This window comes from Eriocheir sinensis, chromosome 3 (genome assembly GCF_024679095.1).
Source record: "Eriocheir sinensis breed Jianghai 21 chromosome 3, ASM2467909v1, whole genome shotgun sequence".
NCBI classification, from domain to species: Eukaryota; Metazoa; Arthropoda; class Malacostraca; order Decapoda; family Varunidae; genus Eriocheir; species Eriocheir sinensis.
In genome coordinates, this window is record NC_066511.1 from 13,629,507 (window position 1) to 13,649,602 (window position 20,096).

A 20,096-nucleotide genomic window follows, 5' to 3' on the forward strand; every position below is an offset into this window, starting at 1 on the left:
TCCTGTTCGCTTTATTTGCTGCATCGATGCATTGCTGTGAGAATTTGAGGCTTGACGCAATTTTGACACCTACTATAGTTAATCCTTACTATAGTTAGTCCTTGACGCATTGAACACTTTTGAGTTTGACACCACGCATTTTGTAATCGAACTTCTTATTTCTTCTCCCAACTTGAAGGACCTGGCACTTATCTACATTAAATTGCATCTCCCATCTATCAGACCAAGCTGAATTTTTTGCAAATCCTCTTGGAGGCTTTGTCTATCTTCATCAGTAAGAACCGAGTTACCAATCTTTGTGTCGTCTGCAAATTTACTAATGAGTTTATTGATTCCAACGTCCACATCGTTGATGTAAATAATGAAGAGCACTGGGCCAAGAACTCTTTATTGTCTGTTGCTCAACCAATTCGTGATCCATTGATGTACTTGACCGTCAATACCTAGTTGCTTTAATTTATAATGTAATTTACAGTTGATTATGAGAGTTGAATTATGAGAGAGAGAGAGAGAGAGAGAGAGAGAGAGAGATGTGATAGCAGGTTTCTTCACCCTTGTGTCATTATCTTAATGATATTTTTTTTTCAGTGTTTTGCTGAACCATTACAGTAGTAATGTAGTGCAGCTGACTTGCTTGATGGGCGGGCCTCCTATAACTCACTCTGAAAGGGGGGTACCTCTTTGACCAGCTGGTTAAGGAGTGGCTCTCATGTCTCGTTGGTCGCGGGTTCGATCCCCGGCACTGCCAAAACCTTTCCTTGTCTGGATTAATTTCTCGTGTGTTTCGTTACACGCTGTGGTTGTGTGGGAGTGTAGTAAAGAGAAAAATTCTGGCATTTAACTGGTGGCAAGGCGGTGGGCATCCTCTCCTGTGATTCTGTTGTGTCTCCCCAAACGGGTAACAGGTAGAGTGATGGCCCATGCTCTCTGAAGAGTTCATAGAAAATGGAAAATCTCAACACACAGAAATTAATCTAAATTGGAATGGGGAGCCATGTAGTGCAGCTGACTTGCCTGATGGGCGAGCCTCCCATAACTCATTCTGCAAGTGGGAGGTACCTCTTTGGCCGACTGGTTAAGGAGTGGCTCTCCCGTCTCACTGGTCGTGGGTTCGATCCCCGGCGCCAGCAAAACCTTTCCTTGTCTGGATTAATTTCTCGTGTGTTTCGTTACATGCAGTGATCGTGTCGGAGTGTAGCACAGAGAAAATTCTGGCGTTTCAGTAATAACCAATTAATCAGTGGGATTTTTACTGTGGATGAAAAATGCATTACAAAGGGAGTTTTAGCTGCTTTACCTAATTCCTCCTCTTCTTCTATAAGATGAGGTGGTGGACCGTAACTGCGACAAGTGTCGGGAATGCTGCGTCAGCTATCGCACCTGGCTCAAGTTTCAAAACCTTTTGTATATAGTAGTCCATGATGCCATCTTCGACCTGTTCATCATGGTGTGTATAATAATGAACACAGCCTTCCTGGCCATTGAACATCATGGCATGTCCTATGAACTCAACATGGTGCTCGAAGTTGGCAACAGGGTAAGTGGTGACATGTTTAATATTGTAATTATTTTCAGAAACATTACAGTATATTTCATCAATTATTGTACAGGGGACTATTTGAGATACTGATCAGTAATCAACGGGAAGCTCTACCTCTCTGATATCCATTTTGGTAATTCAGCAGCTGAGTTTAATTATGTTCACAAAATAGCTTTTAGTCGCAGTAAATGCCATGTTTCATGTCCATATTTATGTACTTGTATCTACAGGTGTTCACAGCAGTATTTACGCTGGAGTGCATGATGAAGATTATGGCACTGAGCAAGGAGTTCTTCATCAACAGATGGAATGTTTTTGACTTAGTTATTGTCCTCGCTTCTCTTCTGGACTTGGGTCTGGAAATTGGTTCTGGGTTATCAGTGTTGAGAGGCATGAGACTAGTGAGTAAAGTGACTGCTATTTTGTATCACATTCCCAATACCTTGTTATATCCATGTATATACCATTAAGTTTTACAGAAGTGCACTGATTTCCCAGTAATACTTTCCATAGTGATTTGTGTCCTAAGATGCTGTTTCTATTGTAACAGTTGCGGGTGCTGAAACTAGCTCAGTCATGGCGGACGATGCGTGTGTTGCTCAGCATCATCGTATCAACACTTGGAGCCCTGGGAAACCTTACCTTTGTCCTGCTTATTATTATCTATATTTTTGCTGTCATTGGAATGCAGCTTTTTGGGAAGAATTACACTGCTGCCAATTTTCACCCAGATCCAATTCCAAGGTGAGACTATAGTTTATGTTAGCAGAATTATCAGATTAGAATGAAAGTATAATCCACACCATCTCATCCACCACCACACCACCACCATCACTCATATGAATTTGCTTCGCATTCACCATAATTACAATAAACTCAGAGCTGTATATGCTCTACACTTAAATTCTTCAAATTTGTCAAGGTATTAGAAAACAGATGAAAGTTTATAAGTGCGTACAACTACAAAAAATAACTAAAATTAGCTGTTTGAAGTAGGAGATGCCAATGTGCTGTGACTGTATTGTTGTTAGTTTGAGTAGTGTTCTTATATACAGAATCTACAGCATATCATTTATAATGGTATCATTGTTTAAAATTGCAGATGATTTAGCAGTTGTAATAAATTCTCCGAATTTTTTATCTTTCATGGTAACGTGTGTAACATGTCCTTAGGAAAGGGAAATCATATACAGTGGGTCATTACTGACATAATTTTCCCTACTGCAGGTTTCACCACTATGGTATCCAAAATAATATCCAAATTAAAAACCCACTGTGGAAATCTATTCATTTGTATCTCCAATGCTCTGTTCCTTCATGGAAACTTACCTCAAGGGAGTGCCCCTGGCAGAAGTATCTTCAGCTTTCCCTAATCCATCATACCCTACCATGGCAGCTTCCATTACAGACTTGCTTAATTTTTCATTGGATTGCTCTAGATCTCCTTCACCCTTATCGTGTGTGTGTGTATATATAAATAGGTAGATAGATGTGTGTGTGTGTGTGTGTGTGTGCATATGTTAATTCATACACATATGTTCTTCAACAGGTGGAACTTCACTGATTTTTTTCATTCCTTCATGATGATATTTCGTATCCTGTGTGGAGAGTGGGTGGAACCTCTCTGGGATTGCATGAGGGCTGAAAAGAAAGACGTAAGTATTTGAATATAATTTATTTTGTTTTGACCTTCCTTAGCTAATGTTCAAAGTAAAGGTAACCAAAATAAATATAAAAAAAAGCAAATTAACCCTTACATTACGGCGATCTTATATATAAGTGCGCTACCACATGCCCCACCCGTACGGGGATCATATATATAATCATCACATTCTACACTCCCTATGTTTCAAATATACCGCTAGTTCTTGACTCAGAAAAATGGTGGAGGCATCTGGCATCCGTACACACTCATTCGTCTCAGCACGCGCCCTGCTGAAGGCCACAAATCATTTTCCACTTTTGTTCGGAATACATCTGTCATGTCTTGTGACGCGTCAAGCAGTTCCTCTGCTCCGAGCGGAAGTAGAGCGCCGGCGAATCAAAGTGACAGTGACTCTGATGACTGCTATGGTAGTGACATTGACAGAGGAGGGAGGGGGAGAGAGAGAGAGAGAGTGTGAGAGCAAGTGGGGTGCTTCCATGCGACGCGTCATGGCCACGAGAAAATGCGCAATATTTTCGGCTGTCATAACTTTTTTACTATTATTAGGAGAGAAGCTTTATTACACCACCATATATACTAGATGAATATACAATTATTGCAAAGAAGAAAGACACCATTTCCACCTCTTTTAAATGTCTAAATTTTCCCCTTGCACATCATCCAGAGAAATATATCGCCACCACTCTAAGGGTTAAATCAAACCAGAAACTATGTGCAAACATACTTCAAAAATGCAGTATGTACCTTACTATCCTCAGTTCATTCCATGCTGCTGTAGCAACATGTCTAAAGACAAAGTAAGCATATATGAATCTCCATACTGTGCTGAAACTTTTAACCCATTCTTTTCCCTGCAGGGGTCTGAGACATGTTTGGCCATCTTCTTGCCAGCCCTTGTCATGGGAAACTTTATGGTGCTCAATCTGTTCCTTGCTCTTCTCCTCAACTCGTTCAACTCTGAAGAACTAAAATCTCGACAAGATGATTTAGAAGATGAATCTAGAATACTTCAGCTCTTTGTTAGAATACGGGTAAGAATACTTATGCATGTAATGGAAGCCTGATAAGTTTTGTGCTTGCTTTGCTCAGGGAAGCTCCCTTGAAACTTGTGAAATGTGAAACTCATTATGTTCTGATTGGTTAACATCTTTGCTTCTGATATTCTTACAAAATCATAATCTATTTTTACAGCCTCCACTACATAGGTAGGCTACTATTATGATTCCAAAAGTTCTTACATGAAGATAGAGTAAATATATGAACACATTGTTGAATAAAAAAATTGAACTGATTGTCTTAATGGTAGTGTTCAACCCATCTGAATGGGTATAAGTCCATACTGTGGATATCAGGTAAGTGGATGGGATAGAAAAATAGCTAATTTGAGCCCAGTTTGTCAAATTACCAGGATTATTTAGATGCATGTTTTGTCTATTACTAAAATATGTATATATAAGTGACAAGGTTGATAAATTTGTTATTTCAGTGCATATGAAAGACACTTTGTTCCGTTTTTTGTATATTGATTTATTTCACAGGATAGTATCTTCAGGAGAAAGAAGAGGAAAAACGAAGAAGAGCTGAATGAAGAAGGCAGTGCAAAAGATGAGGAAGATACAATACCAGATCGGGGAGTGAAGAAAGCTTTCAGTGAACCTGAGATGCATGCAAGGTGTGAGGAGGAAGTGGGAGGAGATCCTCAGACAAAAGGCTACAAACGGATGGCCATTGTAGGTATGTTTCATTGAAGGTTATCAGTACAAAAGATCCATATTTTTCTCTTACTTATTCTCATAGGCACAGTATATATATATATATATATATATATATATATATATATATATATATATATATATATATATATATATATATATATATATATATATATATATATATATATATATATATATATATATATATATATATATATATATTTACGTATATATATATATATATATATATATCTATATATATATATATATATATATATATATATATATATATATATATTAAATGCACACACACACACACACACACACACACACACACACACACACACACACACACACTTCATAAAACACTTCCATAAAATTAAGGAAAAGTTGGACAAATATAGATTGGGAGACAGGACTGTCTGAGCTTAAGCTTAGGCCCTGTATACTGCAAATAGGTAAATACATACACAGTGTGACATGATGTCACTAGACTTAGCAACAAGTAACAAATTTGGCTGCTGTTTCTGCTCTTTCACTACTGAATTTTGAGTTGAGCTACCTGTGATGTTTTGGGACAAATTTTTTTTACTTACTGTTTTATAAACTGGTTTCGTTTAAAATATTATTTGCAGTTTGATACGAACGATAAGATATTAATTTGCTTACTTATAGCTGACTGTTATTTAGTAACATAATTTTAGTTCTGCACTGTATTTATTTGTAAGAAGGAAATACCGGAGGGGTGTGAATGATCAAAGGAGGCAGTGGTCCAGTCTCTCATTTATGTGTTTATGCTATGAATATTTTGCACATTGAGCTATTTAAGTTCCTATTTTTGTAAGATTAGAGACTTCTGGCACTACTTTTCACTACACACTCTGGCGATCCTGGGTCACCACTGGATTGACACGAATCAGCCACCTGTTAGCTGTGGAAAGCATGAAATGCACGCTGTGCTTTCTCTTAATAATTTTGACTTATTAGGCATTCATTTAAAATCCTGCACCACGGCTGATAACCAATCACCCAAAGCTAAGCGTGAACACACTGTTTTATCACTTGATAACAGGGTTCTCTTGGTTTATAAATATATTGGGGTTTAGCTGTCAAGATGGCCAAACAGCTTATGCCACGGTGCTTGCTATGGATCTTAACAGCCACAATATAGTGCAATTAATACAAACTTTATTAATCTGTCTCTGAAATAGACTGCTCAGGTCCTAATTAAACCTTATTATATAGTATTTATATGGGCTCTGATATTTTGTTTTTCATAATTTTTCATTGTTTTGTGGTCTGTATTAGCAGTGAATGATGGGGACCCCATGCACACAAGCAACATGGTGAATGGAATGGTAAAATGTATGAGCCTGTTTGCAGATGATAAGAAAAAAAATATGAGGATTGTAAAATATTGTGACAACATAGATGATGTACAAATGGAGCCAGTGTGAGAAATTATATTTAGTTCAACAAAATGTTGCTATTGGAAATGGCTTAAAGTACAAAGACTCTGTCACTAACTTATTCATTGGGGATTGACAAATCACAGAGGCAGAAGAGGAAAGGGAATTTGGAATTTTTATTCAGGATAGGTGAAGGAAAAAAAAATCCATTCATCTTAAAAAACATCTCATTAAACTAGTCTGCCAACTTTATAAGGTAAATAAAATGGACGAGTAAGATGTCTTTGCTTGGTAGCATCTATTCACTACATAATTATGAAGAGGACCATTATAGCTTTCAGATGTTTTCATGCCAACAATGTGTTTCATTCACACTGATGAAATTGATATGTTTGGTGAAATGTTTCCAGAATTTTAAGTTGTAAACAAGACCCTTCGCACACTTGTCTCAGGTGCTCTCACTCTTGATCTTTCTCCTACATGCCAAACGAGCATTTGGCGTTCATACACAAGGGTCGGTACAAAAGCTCCTTCAATGATTCTCCTACTGTGTTCACCTCAATATATACCTTACATTTGCATTTCCCCATCTCTGTCTGCCATAACCTTCCTTCTTCCAACATTGACGTCAATGATGGAATGCTTTCGCATACTTATCCAAAAGTTCTGAAATGTCCATATAGTTATGCCTTTGATTCTGCCAGAAGAGTTATTTATGAGGTACTCATCATGATTTCTTTTTTTTTTTTTTTTTTTTTTTCCCACTTGTACCTATTGGTACATTGTCTGTCATGTGTAAATATACATGTTTTCTTCAGAAAGTCTCAGAATTAGAAAAGGACAGAGTAGCTTTGGCTAATGGACCAGCCAGAATTTGTTTGAAGCTTATTTTTGTACTATACTTTAGTAACAAATGTGTTCACTATGAGAACGAAAAAGACACTTACACATACTGAAGATGTACCTCCATACACTTTCCTTGCCCTGAGTTTATGTCATTGTAGGACAAGATTTTACATACAATATAGCCATGACAATAGGCTTACCATACAAGGTCTGAATACTCTTAAGTTTACTTACCAAATCATTGTCTGAAAGCTCTTAAGTTTATGAACATGCCTATTAGGGAAAAATAAGTATTCAACAACAATAGGGGAGTTGTTTTTTAGTGCTATTAATATTTTTATAAGCTTAGTATAAACAATAGGTTTTTATGCCATTTCTATGGATTGGAAATAAGTCTGCTGCTTAGCAAAGACTTTCAATTTATGAGGACTTTACTCGTATTTCATTACTTCATTGGTTAATATATTTCACAAATTAATTAATCAAACATTTTCATCGGCAGCCTTAGTAGTTATAGGCTATTGACCTTATAGTCTGTTTATTAATTGATTTAGTTTACTCATATGTACAGTATTATTCACCTTTTGTGCATCAATTCAGACCAGAACTCCAAAACCGTTTTGGCTGATCCACCTCAAGAAAATGGACATACGGACAAGAATGTAGTAAATGGAAAGAAAGTAAAATTTCAAGGTAACACGGCTCAGCAGTGCCATCAAGGTAGCTTGACCACTATGTAGACTAATCACTGCAATTGTGTAATGTTCCATACGGCTTCTAATTTTGCGAAATATGCTCAAATAGTTGTCTTGAATTAGAGGCATTAATTATGTACATGCAATCCCGGAGAATTTGTTTGTTAAGTTTTATTGAGAGTTACCGATTATTATTCTAGTTTAGACTTTCTATAAAGTCCTTTTGACTTTTTGCATTTTAAATGCAATAGTTTTTAATGTATGTTTGCATATGTCATGCACTTCAAACACATTTTATCCCTGCCATTCCACATATTCCATAACATTGTTCTTCACATATATCATTGTAAGCATTACAATCTATTCTAAAGGGTTGGTTTTACTGAGTAGTTTTTTTACCTGTTTTTTCTTCTTAGATAAAAGCAATAGATACACATTTTCATAATAGTATACACTATTAACTTTAGTACTTACTGCTTTAGACACCCAAGACTACCTTGCCAGGATCAGTAGTATGCACAAGACTCCGTTGTTTGTAGCTTTATGTAATTTATACAAAACAGCACTGGTCAGTCAGTTTTCTCAATTGATTAGTAGTATTCAATAATATAAATAACAATGACATTAGTATTCATAGCTTGCCTTTGAGAATATGGCTTCCTGAATTGTAGTGTGTAGGAGTTATCAGATTGATGATTTTTTATTTTATTTTATTTTTTTTTTTTTTTTCAGAATTGTCACTTGATTTCATAATTCGGCACATCCAGAAATTTTGGCTAATTTTGTGACTTTTTTAGAATGTAAAACCTGATTAATTCTGCTCTGTAACAATGATTGTGGAGCCAGTGCTGAAAATAACTATTGTTCATTTGATTGGTGTGTGTGTGTGGTTCACTGGTAACAAAACAGTGATGACTTGGATCTCATTTCTTTAGTCTTATATCCTAGACAACAAGCACTGAAACAAAATCAAAATCTTTAATTTAACCTGTGGATATGGCAGGGACGTTACTGTTGTACATTCTTTTGTTGAGATGGCCATATGACATTCATTGACAACGTTTGGGTGCTGTTTTTTGCCTGAAAGTTATGATGTGTTAATCTGAAATTGCCAAACAAGGCACTGATGTAAAGCCCAAAGTTTGCTCCTTTATCAACACTGCCTGCATGCTGAGAGGGCAGCAATCGCCCTCTTGGCCAAAGTGCATGGGTTAATGCTGGAGACCTTATTGAAAGCACATTGACAGCTGACATCCTAAACCATCATCATCTTCAACTGCCACCTGGCCCATTTTGCACTCACCTTTCCCACACTTGCCTCCCCTTCTAAGCACAGTCACCCAGCCTATTCTGATAAAATACCCCTTCACCTGCACCACTACTTACCTCTCTTGCTCCTATTTACTCCTCTCCCAGCTCCCCTTTGAGTATCCTTCCCCAGCTCATTTCGCTGAAATCGCCCTTCACTCACCTCCTCCTCTGAGCTCTGCCACCTGGGCCATTTTGTTCCTGCCCACCCCTGCCCCCACACCATGCCTCCCATTTTGAGTGCTACCACCCAGCCCATTTTGCTCCTGCCCACAGCTCACTTGTCCCCCCTTTTAAGCATCCCCACCCAGCCCATTTTACTCCTGCCCACTCCTCACTTGCCTCCCCATCTAATCACTGCCACCTGGCCCATTTTGCTCCCAGCTTCTCGCTTGCCTCTCCTGAGTGCCTTGACTGACTCGTTTTGCTCCCATCTGCCCCTCGCCGGTCTTTCCTTATGAACACTGCCACTTGGTCCAATTTACTTCCATTACCAAACCTCTGCTTGCAGGCAACCCTTTACCCTGACCTTAACCCTACATGTATGAGATGCAGGGCAATTTTCAGATACTCATTTTGTGAAAAAAGAGCCATCAACTATGGTAGAACTTATTCAACAAGTACAGAAAAACTCAATAAGTCTGGCCTCTCTAACTGCCTAAGTTTTACTTTTTTTGTTATTTTGCTCTGGGTTTCTGGCTCCTCTGATCCTTGCACTGGGAGCTGCACAGGTATATGTTTATATATTCGGGTTCTGGAAGGCACTTTCCTGCTATCCAGTTTCTCACCATGGCTGTCCATGCCACTGCGCCTTGAACTACAGTCGACTAAAGATTCCAATGTAGCCCTTCACACAGCACTGTCACAGTTTATCTGCCACCATGGAGCCGCATACACCCACAGCACCTCATGGGTCTGTCCAGTTTATTAGCTTATCCACAGCAGACTCAGGTGATGGAACTTTGTTTTACCTGCCTTTAGGGCTGGGCAGGTACCATTAATTTGAGTACAGTAGACCCTCTGTTTGACATGATTCTAAATAAGAGTTTATATATAGCATTAAACCTAAATTTTGGACACATTTTCCATACAACATGATTACATTCTATTTAACAGGAATCAAAGTAGAGACATAATTAAAAAAAACACTGGCAGTGAGGCAAGTCAGTCAAACAAACCACTGAGAAAAAGTAAAATGACCACAATAACATGTGAAGTGACACTAATAAGGGTGTGACAAGTGAGACTGAAATTTATTAACATTTTAGGTCACTGGTAAAATCTGAGTATGTATAAATTTTACATACTTTTGTTTGTTCTTCCATTGATGAGAATAACAGCTAAATTCTGGCAGCGAAGTGAGCTAGTAGTTTAAAAGTGACATTTTGTGTTAATCCAATTTAGTTGAAACTGAAACCACCCAACATTATATAAAGCTGACTGAAACATGGCTGATTTTTCCTAAACACTGTTCTGAACATGTTTAATCTTTGAATATAATTTAGCTGTCATAGTATGGCAAAGAATCACTTCTGACTGAGATATTATTCTACAGGGGATGATGATCGACCAGAAATTATTGAACTGTCTGAGCTTAATCAGGAAGACAGTCCATTTGCTTTCTGCCCTCCTCCAAAAACTAAAGAGCAGGAATACCGTGGCCAACATTATCAAGAGTTTACTTCCAATGACTACCCCTCTGAAGAGTATCCCGTCGGGGAGTATCGCCAGGGATATTCAAATGAGTACGGCCATGAGCACGACTATCACCAGCTGCAGTTACCAGAGTCTGAGGGGGAGGGAGGCAATAATGAGGACAGTGTATCAGAAGTCAACTTGTCTGATGGAAACATTCCCAAGATGAAGTTAGAAGAGGTAAGAGATTTTCATTTGATGATCTTTCATATGTTTGCCAGGCTTTTAAAGGTAAGTTTTGTAAATGACGTGAAAACTGTTCCATCTGCCCCTTGCTACAGGTATGGCATTTCTCTTCAGTACTTTCCAACAAATTAAATCTTATTAAACTGATAATTTTCAATGATAATTTATACCACAGTTACTATTCTTAAAAATGTATTCAATTTTGTTTATATTATCTTATGAATTTATTTATTTTATTAATTAAATAACTAATATACCTAATTAGATGATTCAAAATAATAGTTATAACCTTTTTAATCTTAAATTCTAAACTAGTTGATCATTATGACTTCAGTGATTCATGAGCACAATGCATCTACCATTTCCAGCAACTCTCCTCTCCTCTTGTAGTCTTTTCTCTATCTCATCAGAACATTGCCACAATTACCAATCATAGCTGCTCCAACAGTTATAATATATGTAATGTGAGTGACTGAGTGGATATGTGTGTGTCAGGGGGAAGAGGCAGGGAAATCCTGTTGTATGTTCAGATAGTCTGTGTCTTACTGCTGTGATCTCAGATTTGTAAATCAGCATGATATGTTCTTGTGGGACTTACTTTATCCTTCAGAAACATCAAAAACAGAAAATGTGAAAGTAAACAGAGCAGGCGGTGATATCCAGCAGTGCACATTGAAGATTCACTTAGCTCTGAAAAAAAAAGAAAAAAAAACAGCCCCACAAAATAGCGACACAAGCTAGAGCACAGTGAAGATTGCAAAGGAGGAAGGAGAACTAGGGAGTGTGTCAGACTGCAGAAATAGTGGGATATACAGTATGTAGTGGACCCACCTGATGAGGAAAGTCCTCAAAAACCTGCTCAGCACTGGGGTACCTCTTTAGCCAGAGTGGTAGAGGAGTAGCTTCCCATCTGGCTGGCCGTGGGTTCGATCCCTGACACCGGAAACCCCTTCCAGGTCTGGATTAATTTCTCATATTTCATGACATGCAGAGATTGTGGAGGTGTGATAAATTGGAACTCTGGCAATACAAGTATACCACAAGTTATGGATTAAGAGAGCACCTTACAGGAAGTAAGGCATAGCAGAAATGTGAAATAGGTGGCTGGAACTAAGAGATCTTTAGAATTGACAACTTTTATAACCCAAGCATGCATGGAATGTCATTGCATTGGTTTATTCCCTGTTATGTTCAGGAGTGCTGAATTTTATTTACATGTTATTGGTCTGCTAGATTTAAAATACATATTTTTCCTTGTGTTATGTTTGGGAAATCATCTTATTTCATATGCATTTTCAAACTATATTTTAATTTATACATACTATTGGATGCATGAATAGCTATAATAATATAGGCATGTTTTGTGTCAGTGGCTGGAGCATACATATATGCTTATATTATTTTTTGTCAAAATCATCTCCATTTATATTGCTATATTTATAAAATATTAAGTAGAATGGTAATGTTTTTCTTTAGTATTACTCTTTCTCTTTTAGGTAATCATATTTCCAATGCTTATTATTATCTTTTTTCCAAATATAACTTCAAGTTGTGTATGCAGTTAGAATGGTAACCTTTATTAGCCTTAGAGTATTTTCCTGGAAAGTATTACAGGATCCTCAGTTGGCCCTGCAATCAGAAATTTGACATTGTGTCAGACTTCAAGGATACTGACTGTTTCAGACGGTGAGCTTCAGATCTCAGGCCAAAGGGAGATTTGGAGAGCCCAATGGGGGCCCTAAGGGAAAACACTGGCAGGTGAGAGTGACTCTGTCCTGTCTCCGATTAGCATCTCACCAAGATGCCAATCACATTGTGGGAGTAACATCCAATTTAGTCACTGTGTGGTGCCAAAGTCTTGTCTTACACAAGTATGATAAATATATTGTAAATGTGTTCACCTGTGAGTGTACATTGCAGTCCTAGTTTATGGAGCTTTAAAACTAATTTCACCAATTAAACTGTAAGAAACTGTCAAAATGGCACTAATACTGTCACTATAAATATGTTCACAGCCTTATAATTTTTCTTGTCTGCCACCAAACTAACAAGAATGTATGCGTACAGTTACATGTCTATACCTTTCAAAATTTGTCTTTGAAAGTTTGTTCATGTAAACTTTTTAGCTTGGTTACCCCAACTAAAGGAAACATTTGCCAAATGGGATGCAATGCTGGAATCATCATGGGTGTATTTATTGCAATTAGATAACTGTAAAACATTACTCAGATCCTAATCTGCTATCTTTCAAAACAGCAAAGCAGATTATTGAGGTATTGAGGTGATATAGAGGTTTCAGTAGATAAAGTTTCATGCCCATTGAAAATCTCAAAACTGGTTGAGGTGCTGATGATGGAATATATGACATAAGTGACTAAAACAAATCCTTGATGTATAGTCAGTATTCATATACATTTTCATGTAGACTGGTCTGTGATAACCATGTTCACAGAATATGATGAAGACAACAGAAGATTTATTGTCTTTAGCAAGATAGGTTAGGGGTCAGTGTTGCTTGAAAATAATAGACAAGCATGGACAGAACATGTGCTCTCAATGATAGTTGGATTAACCGTTACAGTTCTGAAATGGAAAGGATGTCTACATAGAGAAAACTTCTTGTTTATCTGATCAAATGATTGGAGACAGAGTATATATCCCTATTTGTGGAAAGATATAGATCTTTGGACTCTCATAGACCAGGCTGGGAACAAAAAAATTCCAGATGCTGCTTTTCTGCAAACTGCAGGCTAAGCTGTGAAAAGAAAGTGGTTGATTTTTTATGCAAGGCCCTATCTCAACATAGCCTTCATGTACCCAATAGGATGACTGCTGTTACCATGAAGATTATTTACTAAATCATAATTTGCAACTAACAGCTAGTTGTTCTTAAATGTAGAAGTTGAAATTTAATTTCCAATCTTGTAGATTCAGTGATATATAAATGACATCACAAGAAATTAAGTTATAATCATCTTTAAGAAGAAAAAAAACTTAGGACTGTCTTCAACAGGAAAAAAAAAATGTTGAAGCAGAATATATGTTGTAAACAATTTTCTCTTCTTTTGGGAATATTTTCTTTGTCACAAAGGCACACTTCTTACTTGGAACTTATGTCCATGAAAATCAATCCTATAAATGTTCAAGTGCTTCCTATTCTTACATTCATTGAAGATTACCATAGGTCAGAAATATTTTAATTTGTAACATTACTCATCACAAATACTGAGGTACTTCACTTACTAGAAAACACTTTAACATTTATATAATTACTTTCCTCATACACAATCCCTAGTTACTAGTGAGGGTCTTTGTAACAGAAAGTGTGCCCCAAAAGTAATGAAGATTATTTTACAGTCTATAATCTCCTACCCAAGGTGATACAAAAAGTGCCTGTTATGCACCTTTTGTATCATCTTGGACTTCTTGCAATGTTCTTTATAAGTGGCATGCTGCATCTTGCATGATCCATATACCTCATCAAGCACTGCAGCACCATTTTCTTACCATAAATGCTAGTGGTGCATGAAGCTTTAACAAACACTGGATCATGAAATAAAAATTAAAATGAACCTTGATAGATCAGAATACAGTTTACCTTCCTGCTTAACTTAGCCTCTCAAGCTTATTGATATATCTAAAGCCTCTAAATCTTTTCTTTCTTACCTGTGCAGATTAATGACAAAGCACAGTGTGCTGATAAAAATGCAAATACAGTCAACAGTATACCTTGCTCAGCCTTAGTACAGACTGGACAAATGTTGGGTGAAAATGCAACAGTACAGAATTCATCATGAAGGCTACAGGAAAAAAAATATCACAAATTTGTGAATACCTGGGCAAATATGCTCTGGAGCATCATGAAAGTAAAATATTTCTCTCATTGGCCCTGCTGGTCATAGTCCACCATGAATGTTACCATCACCAAGTGTTGCTACTCAATACCATATTAAGAATAATAATAGGGAGAGTTTTGTGAGTGTACTATTAAAAGGGAATTACATTCCAAAATAATGGAACAACTGCTCTGTATCCCCGCACTGCAGACCTGCTATGTCACTGAACTCATCTTTCCATTGAGGGGACAGTAACTTAACCATGAAATTTGGCACTGGCACCTGGTTCCCTCCATGAATCAATAATGTGTTGATTTTTCATAGAAACTCATCATATATTTTCTCTTCTATTGACACATTGTCCTGAGTCATTATTTTCTACATCTTGCTCCTCTCTTCAACAGTGCCAAAATTTCTCATCCACCCTCTTGTGCACTTAATAACTCCTATTGCGCCTTGAACCACTAATATCATCTAATACCATTGACGTCCAAAGGCATCCCCTCCCCTCACACACAACTGATTGCCACACTCGTTCTCTCTAATCTGGCTATTCATCTGCCTATCTATCTAGAATGAAGCTCTGAAGGTGAATTCTACAGTTTTCCCAGCTTCCAAACCATTTTTTGTCACACTAATGCCCCTATCACTTTTCATGCATTCCTTATCCATACCATAATCCCACATCCTTACAATTCACCATTTGAAAGTCACTTTTCTGAATCCTTATCTAATGCCTAAACTTCCTCATCATAAATCACAATATTTACTTGTACATTAATGCCGTTGACTTTTTGAAAGATAGATTAACTTTAGATAATGAAATCAGAGACCAGGTGGCTCAGCGAGTATGGTGTTGGACTCGCCACCAAGATGTTGCGAGTTCAATTTCAACTCACAGTGGCTTCTCAGTGAAAGATGTAGCACTTTTATAACCCTACCAGAGCTATATGGTCTTAGCTACCTAGCTCAGGGGAATTTTCTCATCATCTTTAAATAATCACCTCACAGCTTATTGTTTAAATATTGTTTAAATATATACTTAGCTATAGAAGCAACCTGGACTCATAAATTCCACAAAATACATTGTCTGCGAATTTTATCAAATAAATTTTCTGTTTATTGTTACACCCTTAATTTTATTTTTTTAGAAAGTGAAGAAAGAAATGCCAACAGCATTAAATAAGACACAAAGCTGGAGTGCAGTTGTCAACTACGTAGACACTATAACAGGTGGGGTGAAGGATGATGATGATCCAAGATTCAAACGAGAGCAGATTTTGGCAAAGGAACCAGCGGACTGTTTTCCAAAGCAAATTTTTGACAGGTGAGGTTTTGTTGTTTCTGTATTGACATTGATAAATAATGCCCACAGTAGAGAGAGAGAGAGAGAGAGAGAGAGAGAGAGAGAGAGAGAGACTTCAGGAAGTTTACAATGAAAAATGACTTTTCCAAACAGAATATGTGATTGGCAGATGAGGTCATATCATAAGCTTAATTATTTTATATTTATTGACTCAATTTTGCAGAAAATAACTTTAATTAATAGCTACAAACAAAGCTGTAGCTCAGGGAATATCAAATACCTCCGTAACTATTTATTAAGCAAACCCAAAAGGATATAGCTTACTAACTGAGTGTCGAAAGGTTATTACTTTATCGGCAACACATTACTGTCCATTTGGTTAAGGTGCGGTTCTGTTTGTTCATATATGTAGTTTTTAGTTGATGGATCCTCGTAAACTGACAGTTCTCCTGTAAGGGATGGGGTAAAAAAATGCAATGGAAATGATTCATAGATTCTTAAAATCATATCAAAATCTGTTAGAAAAATATAGACTTATCTGTGATATTCATGAGTGACCTTTAATGAAAATTTTCCTTGACAAGAATATGAAATTGATTAGTGAAAGCCAAATAGGCAGTAATTGGCTATTTGACTTTGCAGTGACTGTTTCGTTTTCATGTTATCTTATTTCAGAGTCCATTGTTGTGCCCTCTTCACTGAAACAAGGCTGTACAAGAAATGGTATCGGGTGCGACAAATGTGCCTTTATGTTGTTGACAGCCCCTACTTTGAGTGGGTTGTTCTCATCCTGATTTTTGCTTCATCCGTTACCCTATGTTTTGAAGATGTCCATTTGGATTCTAAAACAGAACTGAAGGTAAAAGGACAATGTTTATTGTGTATTTCTTATAGTACACTAGAACACTAGATAGGCACATCAGTAGTATGATGTTTTAAAGATAGTTTTTACTGTAAAAATATTTCATAGGATGTTGTATAGAGGTCACTTTTGTTTAGACCACCTGTTTTTGACGTTGTAGTTGATGGTAGACAAAGTGTTGGAATATCATACTAAACAATATGTTTACATGTTTTGTTGCACTTCAACAGGAGAGACGGGTATTTATTGATATTATCTTCGTACCTTACACTTGCTTCTGAATGCCTCTTGTCCTTTGCTGCTGTCTGTAACTATAGCTTGGGGGCCTTGAAGCCCTTTCATTACCTGTATTGTCAACACATCTACACGCTCACCACAGCATGGAGTGTATATTCACATGTACACATACCACTGCACACAACGCACAAAACAAACTCTTTACGCACTCAGTACCATTCGTAACACAAAACTGAAATATTTGTCAGTCGCAGTAATTATGTATTTTCCTATACAAATCTGATCACTTGAATTACTTTGTATTCAAGTCATAGGATACTGCCAATATTATGTCTATTTAGCCTGTATTAATAATTGAGGCTTGAGTAACACCAGCAATTTTAAAGGTTCTGAAACTCCCCATAAAGTTGTTTATTTCTTAATATCTCAAATTCAATCAGATCAGTGTTCTCCTGTGACTTGAAGCAGAGTTACTGTTATGACTATCCATCACATAAAGACACATTCCACATTACATTTCCACCACCATGAATGTTTAGCACATGCAGATACATTTTATTACACTTTGACCAATTTGGAAGTCTGAATTTTTAAACAAGATTACTGTACCTAATTTAATTCAAACTTTTGTATGACATTTTTTAACTAATTGAAAATTAATTACAGCAATTTTGAAAAGGAGCAGTGATGCAGGATTAATTACTTCATTGAAGACTTTACAATGTGTAGGGCCATCATGCTGTTAGGCTGTCGGTGTAGTAGTGGTTGACCCTTGCCTATACTACGGGGGGCCAAGGTGTTAGACAGAAATGCAAAACACTACCATGATGAAAAATATGAAAATATTTGACATGATATGTCATCACACCATAATGACAGCAGCAAAGTACTAACATGTGCTTTTGAAATTACCAACACTCACACACACAAAATGAAAACACACACACACACACTCACACACACACACACACACACACACACACACACACACACACACACAGTGCTCCAGTAGCTCAGTGTTAAATCTCTGTGCTTCAAGGCTTCTCGGCCTGGTAGGAAGAGGTTTCAGCCCCACTCAGGCCGGGATTTTTCCACTGACAAGGAGTGGTTACTGTCCCCCTTCAGCAAGTGTGATGGGGTGTGTGGTGTTTGAAAGTGTCAGCAGCACCCAGAGATCGACAAATGAGCCTTGCTCTAATCGGGAGGGTACATGCTGGCGATGACGAGTCTAGCTCATGTTCAGGTCATGGGTGAATTTTAATGACGAAGATTTTCTATTCTCTTTTTCTATTACTCTCACGGTCCCACACGTCCTCTGCGTGTATTGAAACACACGAGAAATTAATCACAACAAGGAGAGGGTATTCCCCGGCTGCCTGGGATTGAACCCGCGACCAGCGTGATGGGAGAGCCACTCCTTACCGAGTCAGCCATTCGCTGAATGGGTTATGGGAGGCTCACTCATCAGGCTGTTGCTGCACTACAGAATTACACACACACACACACACACACACACACACACACACACACACACACACACACACACACACACACACACACCATATTTCTAATCCATTGCAGATAACTGGGAACTACGAAATCTAGCTTTCTCTGTAAGTCTATATGTGTTTGTATCAAAGATTGTTATACACCCTGTTTCCACAACACATTTATTAAAACAGTAAACTGCTAGGAATAATACAACTGAAAGAAAAGTCCTTATATTACAGTTTCTTCTTTAGTGTTCAATACCATGCCAGCCATAGAGATCTGTTATCCTAAAATTCTTTCCTTAAATTTGATCAGGTTAACAAGTTAACTTCAGCAACTTATTCTTTCCTCGATTTGATCACCAAGGAATGGACCATGGTCACCTGGTGGCTCCAGTCCTTTTCTACTTCGTTGCAGCAATTACACACAATGCTTACAACCAGCTGGCAAGGATTTTCATGATGTAATAGAATCAAACAGCATTTTACTGTTTTACATTATACATATTTTAGATTGTGATGTCTGATGTATTGCTTGCGGTGTTATTGACTGACTAACCCTGGCTTTGTTGTTTATATGTGCGTCAAGTTACTGCCCATGTTATGCCTGAGTGGCAGTCGAAGCCTTGAATGCACATGAAGGTTCATGTTTCTGTCATCATGGAAGCAGAATATGCAATTGAAGGAACTTGAGGTTGGGATATATATATATATATATATATATATATATATATATATATATATATATATATATATATATATATATATATATATATATATATATATATATATATATAAAATATATATATATTTATATATATATATATATATATATATATATATATATATATATATATATATATATATATATATATATATATATATATATATATATATATATATATATATATATATATATATATATATATATATATATATATATATATATATAATATATATAATATATATAATATATATATATATATATATATATATATATATATATATATATATATATATATATATTAAATTATGTGTGTACATGTGCTCCATTGAATGACTGCCTGTATATGTAGGCAAGTGTAATAAGTAGATTGTGTTTTCCAGTTTCAGTTGACATTGCAGTTCTTCTCTTCTGAGTCCACCAGCAGTCCCCACATGAATTTTGCTTTATTTCATGAACAATTTTGTTATATAATGAAGAGGTATTAAGTTGAACTTAGAGAGTTTCACATATTTATGTAAAAAGGAAGAGCAATAATTCCTAACTTCCCCCATTGGATGTTTGTAAGTTATCTTCACAAACTT

General features: G+C 36.8%; 1 protein-coding gene across 10 annotated transcripts in view; it reads left to right on the forward strand.

The window, feature by feature from the left end:
• LOC127005350 (sodium channel protein 60E-like) overlaps positions 1-20,096 on the forward strand; it is a 215,815-nt gene that overhangs the window by 113,880 nt on the left and 81,839 nt on the right. For 8 of the 10 annotated variants that reach the window (XM_050874196.1, XM_050874155.1, XM_050874170.1 and 5 more), the window contains 11 exons: positions 1,323-1,537; positions 1,771-1,941; positions 2,091-2,284; positions 3,090-3,195; positions 4,064-4,237; positions 4,745-4,940; positions 7,774-7,893; positions 10,732-11,051; positions 12,741-12,815; positions 16,045-16,220; positions 16,875-17,058. In XM_050874196.1, the coding sequence (XP_050730153.1) occupies positions 1,323-1,537; positions 1,771-1,941; positions 2,091-2,284; positions 3,090-3,195; positions 4,064-4,237; positions 4,745-4,940; positions 7,774-7,893; positions 10,732-11,051; positions 12,741-12,815; positions 16,045-16,220; positions 16,875-17,058 (1,931 nt within the window). The remainder of the gene's footprint in view (positions 1-1,322; positions 1,538-1,770; positions 1,942-2,090; positions 2,285-3,089; positions 3,196-4,063; positions 4,238-4,744; positions 4,941-7,773; positions 7,894-10,731; positions 11,052-12,740; positions 12,816-16,044; positions 16,221-16,874; positions 17,059-20,096) is intronic. The other 2 variants (XM_050874185.1, XM_050874187.1) reach the window with 2 other exon arrangements.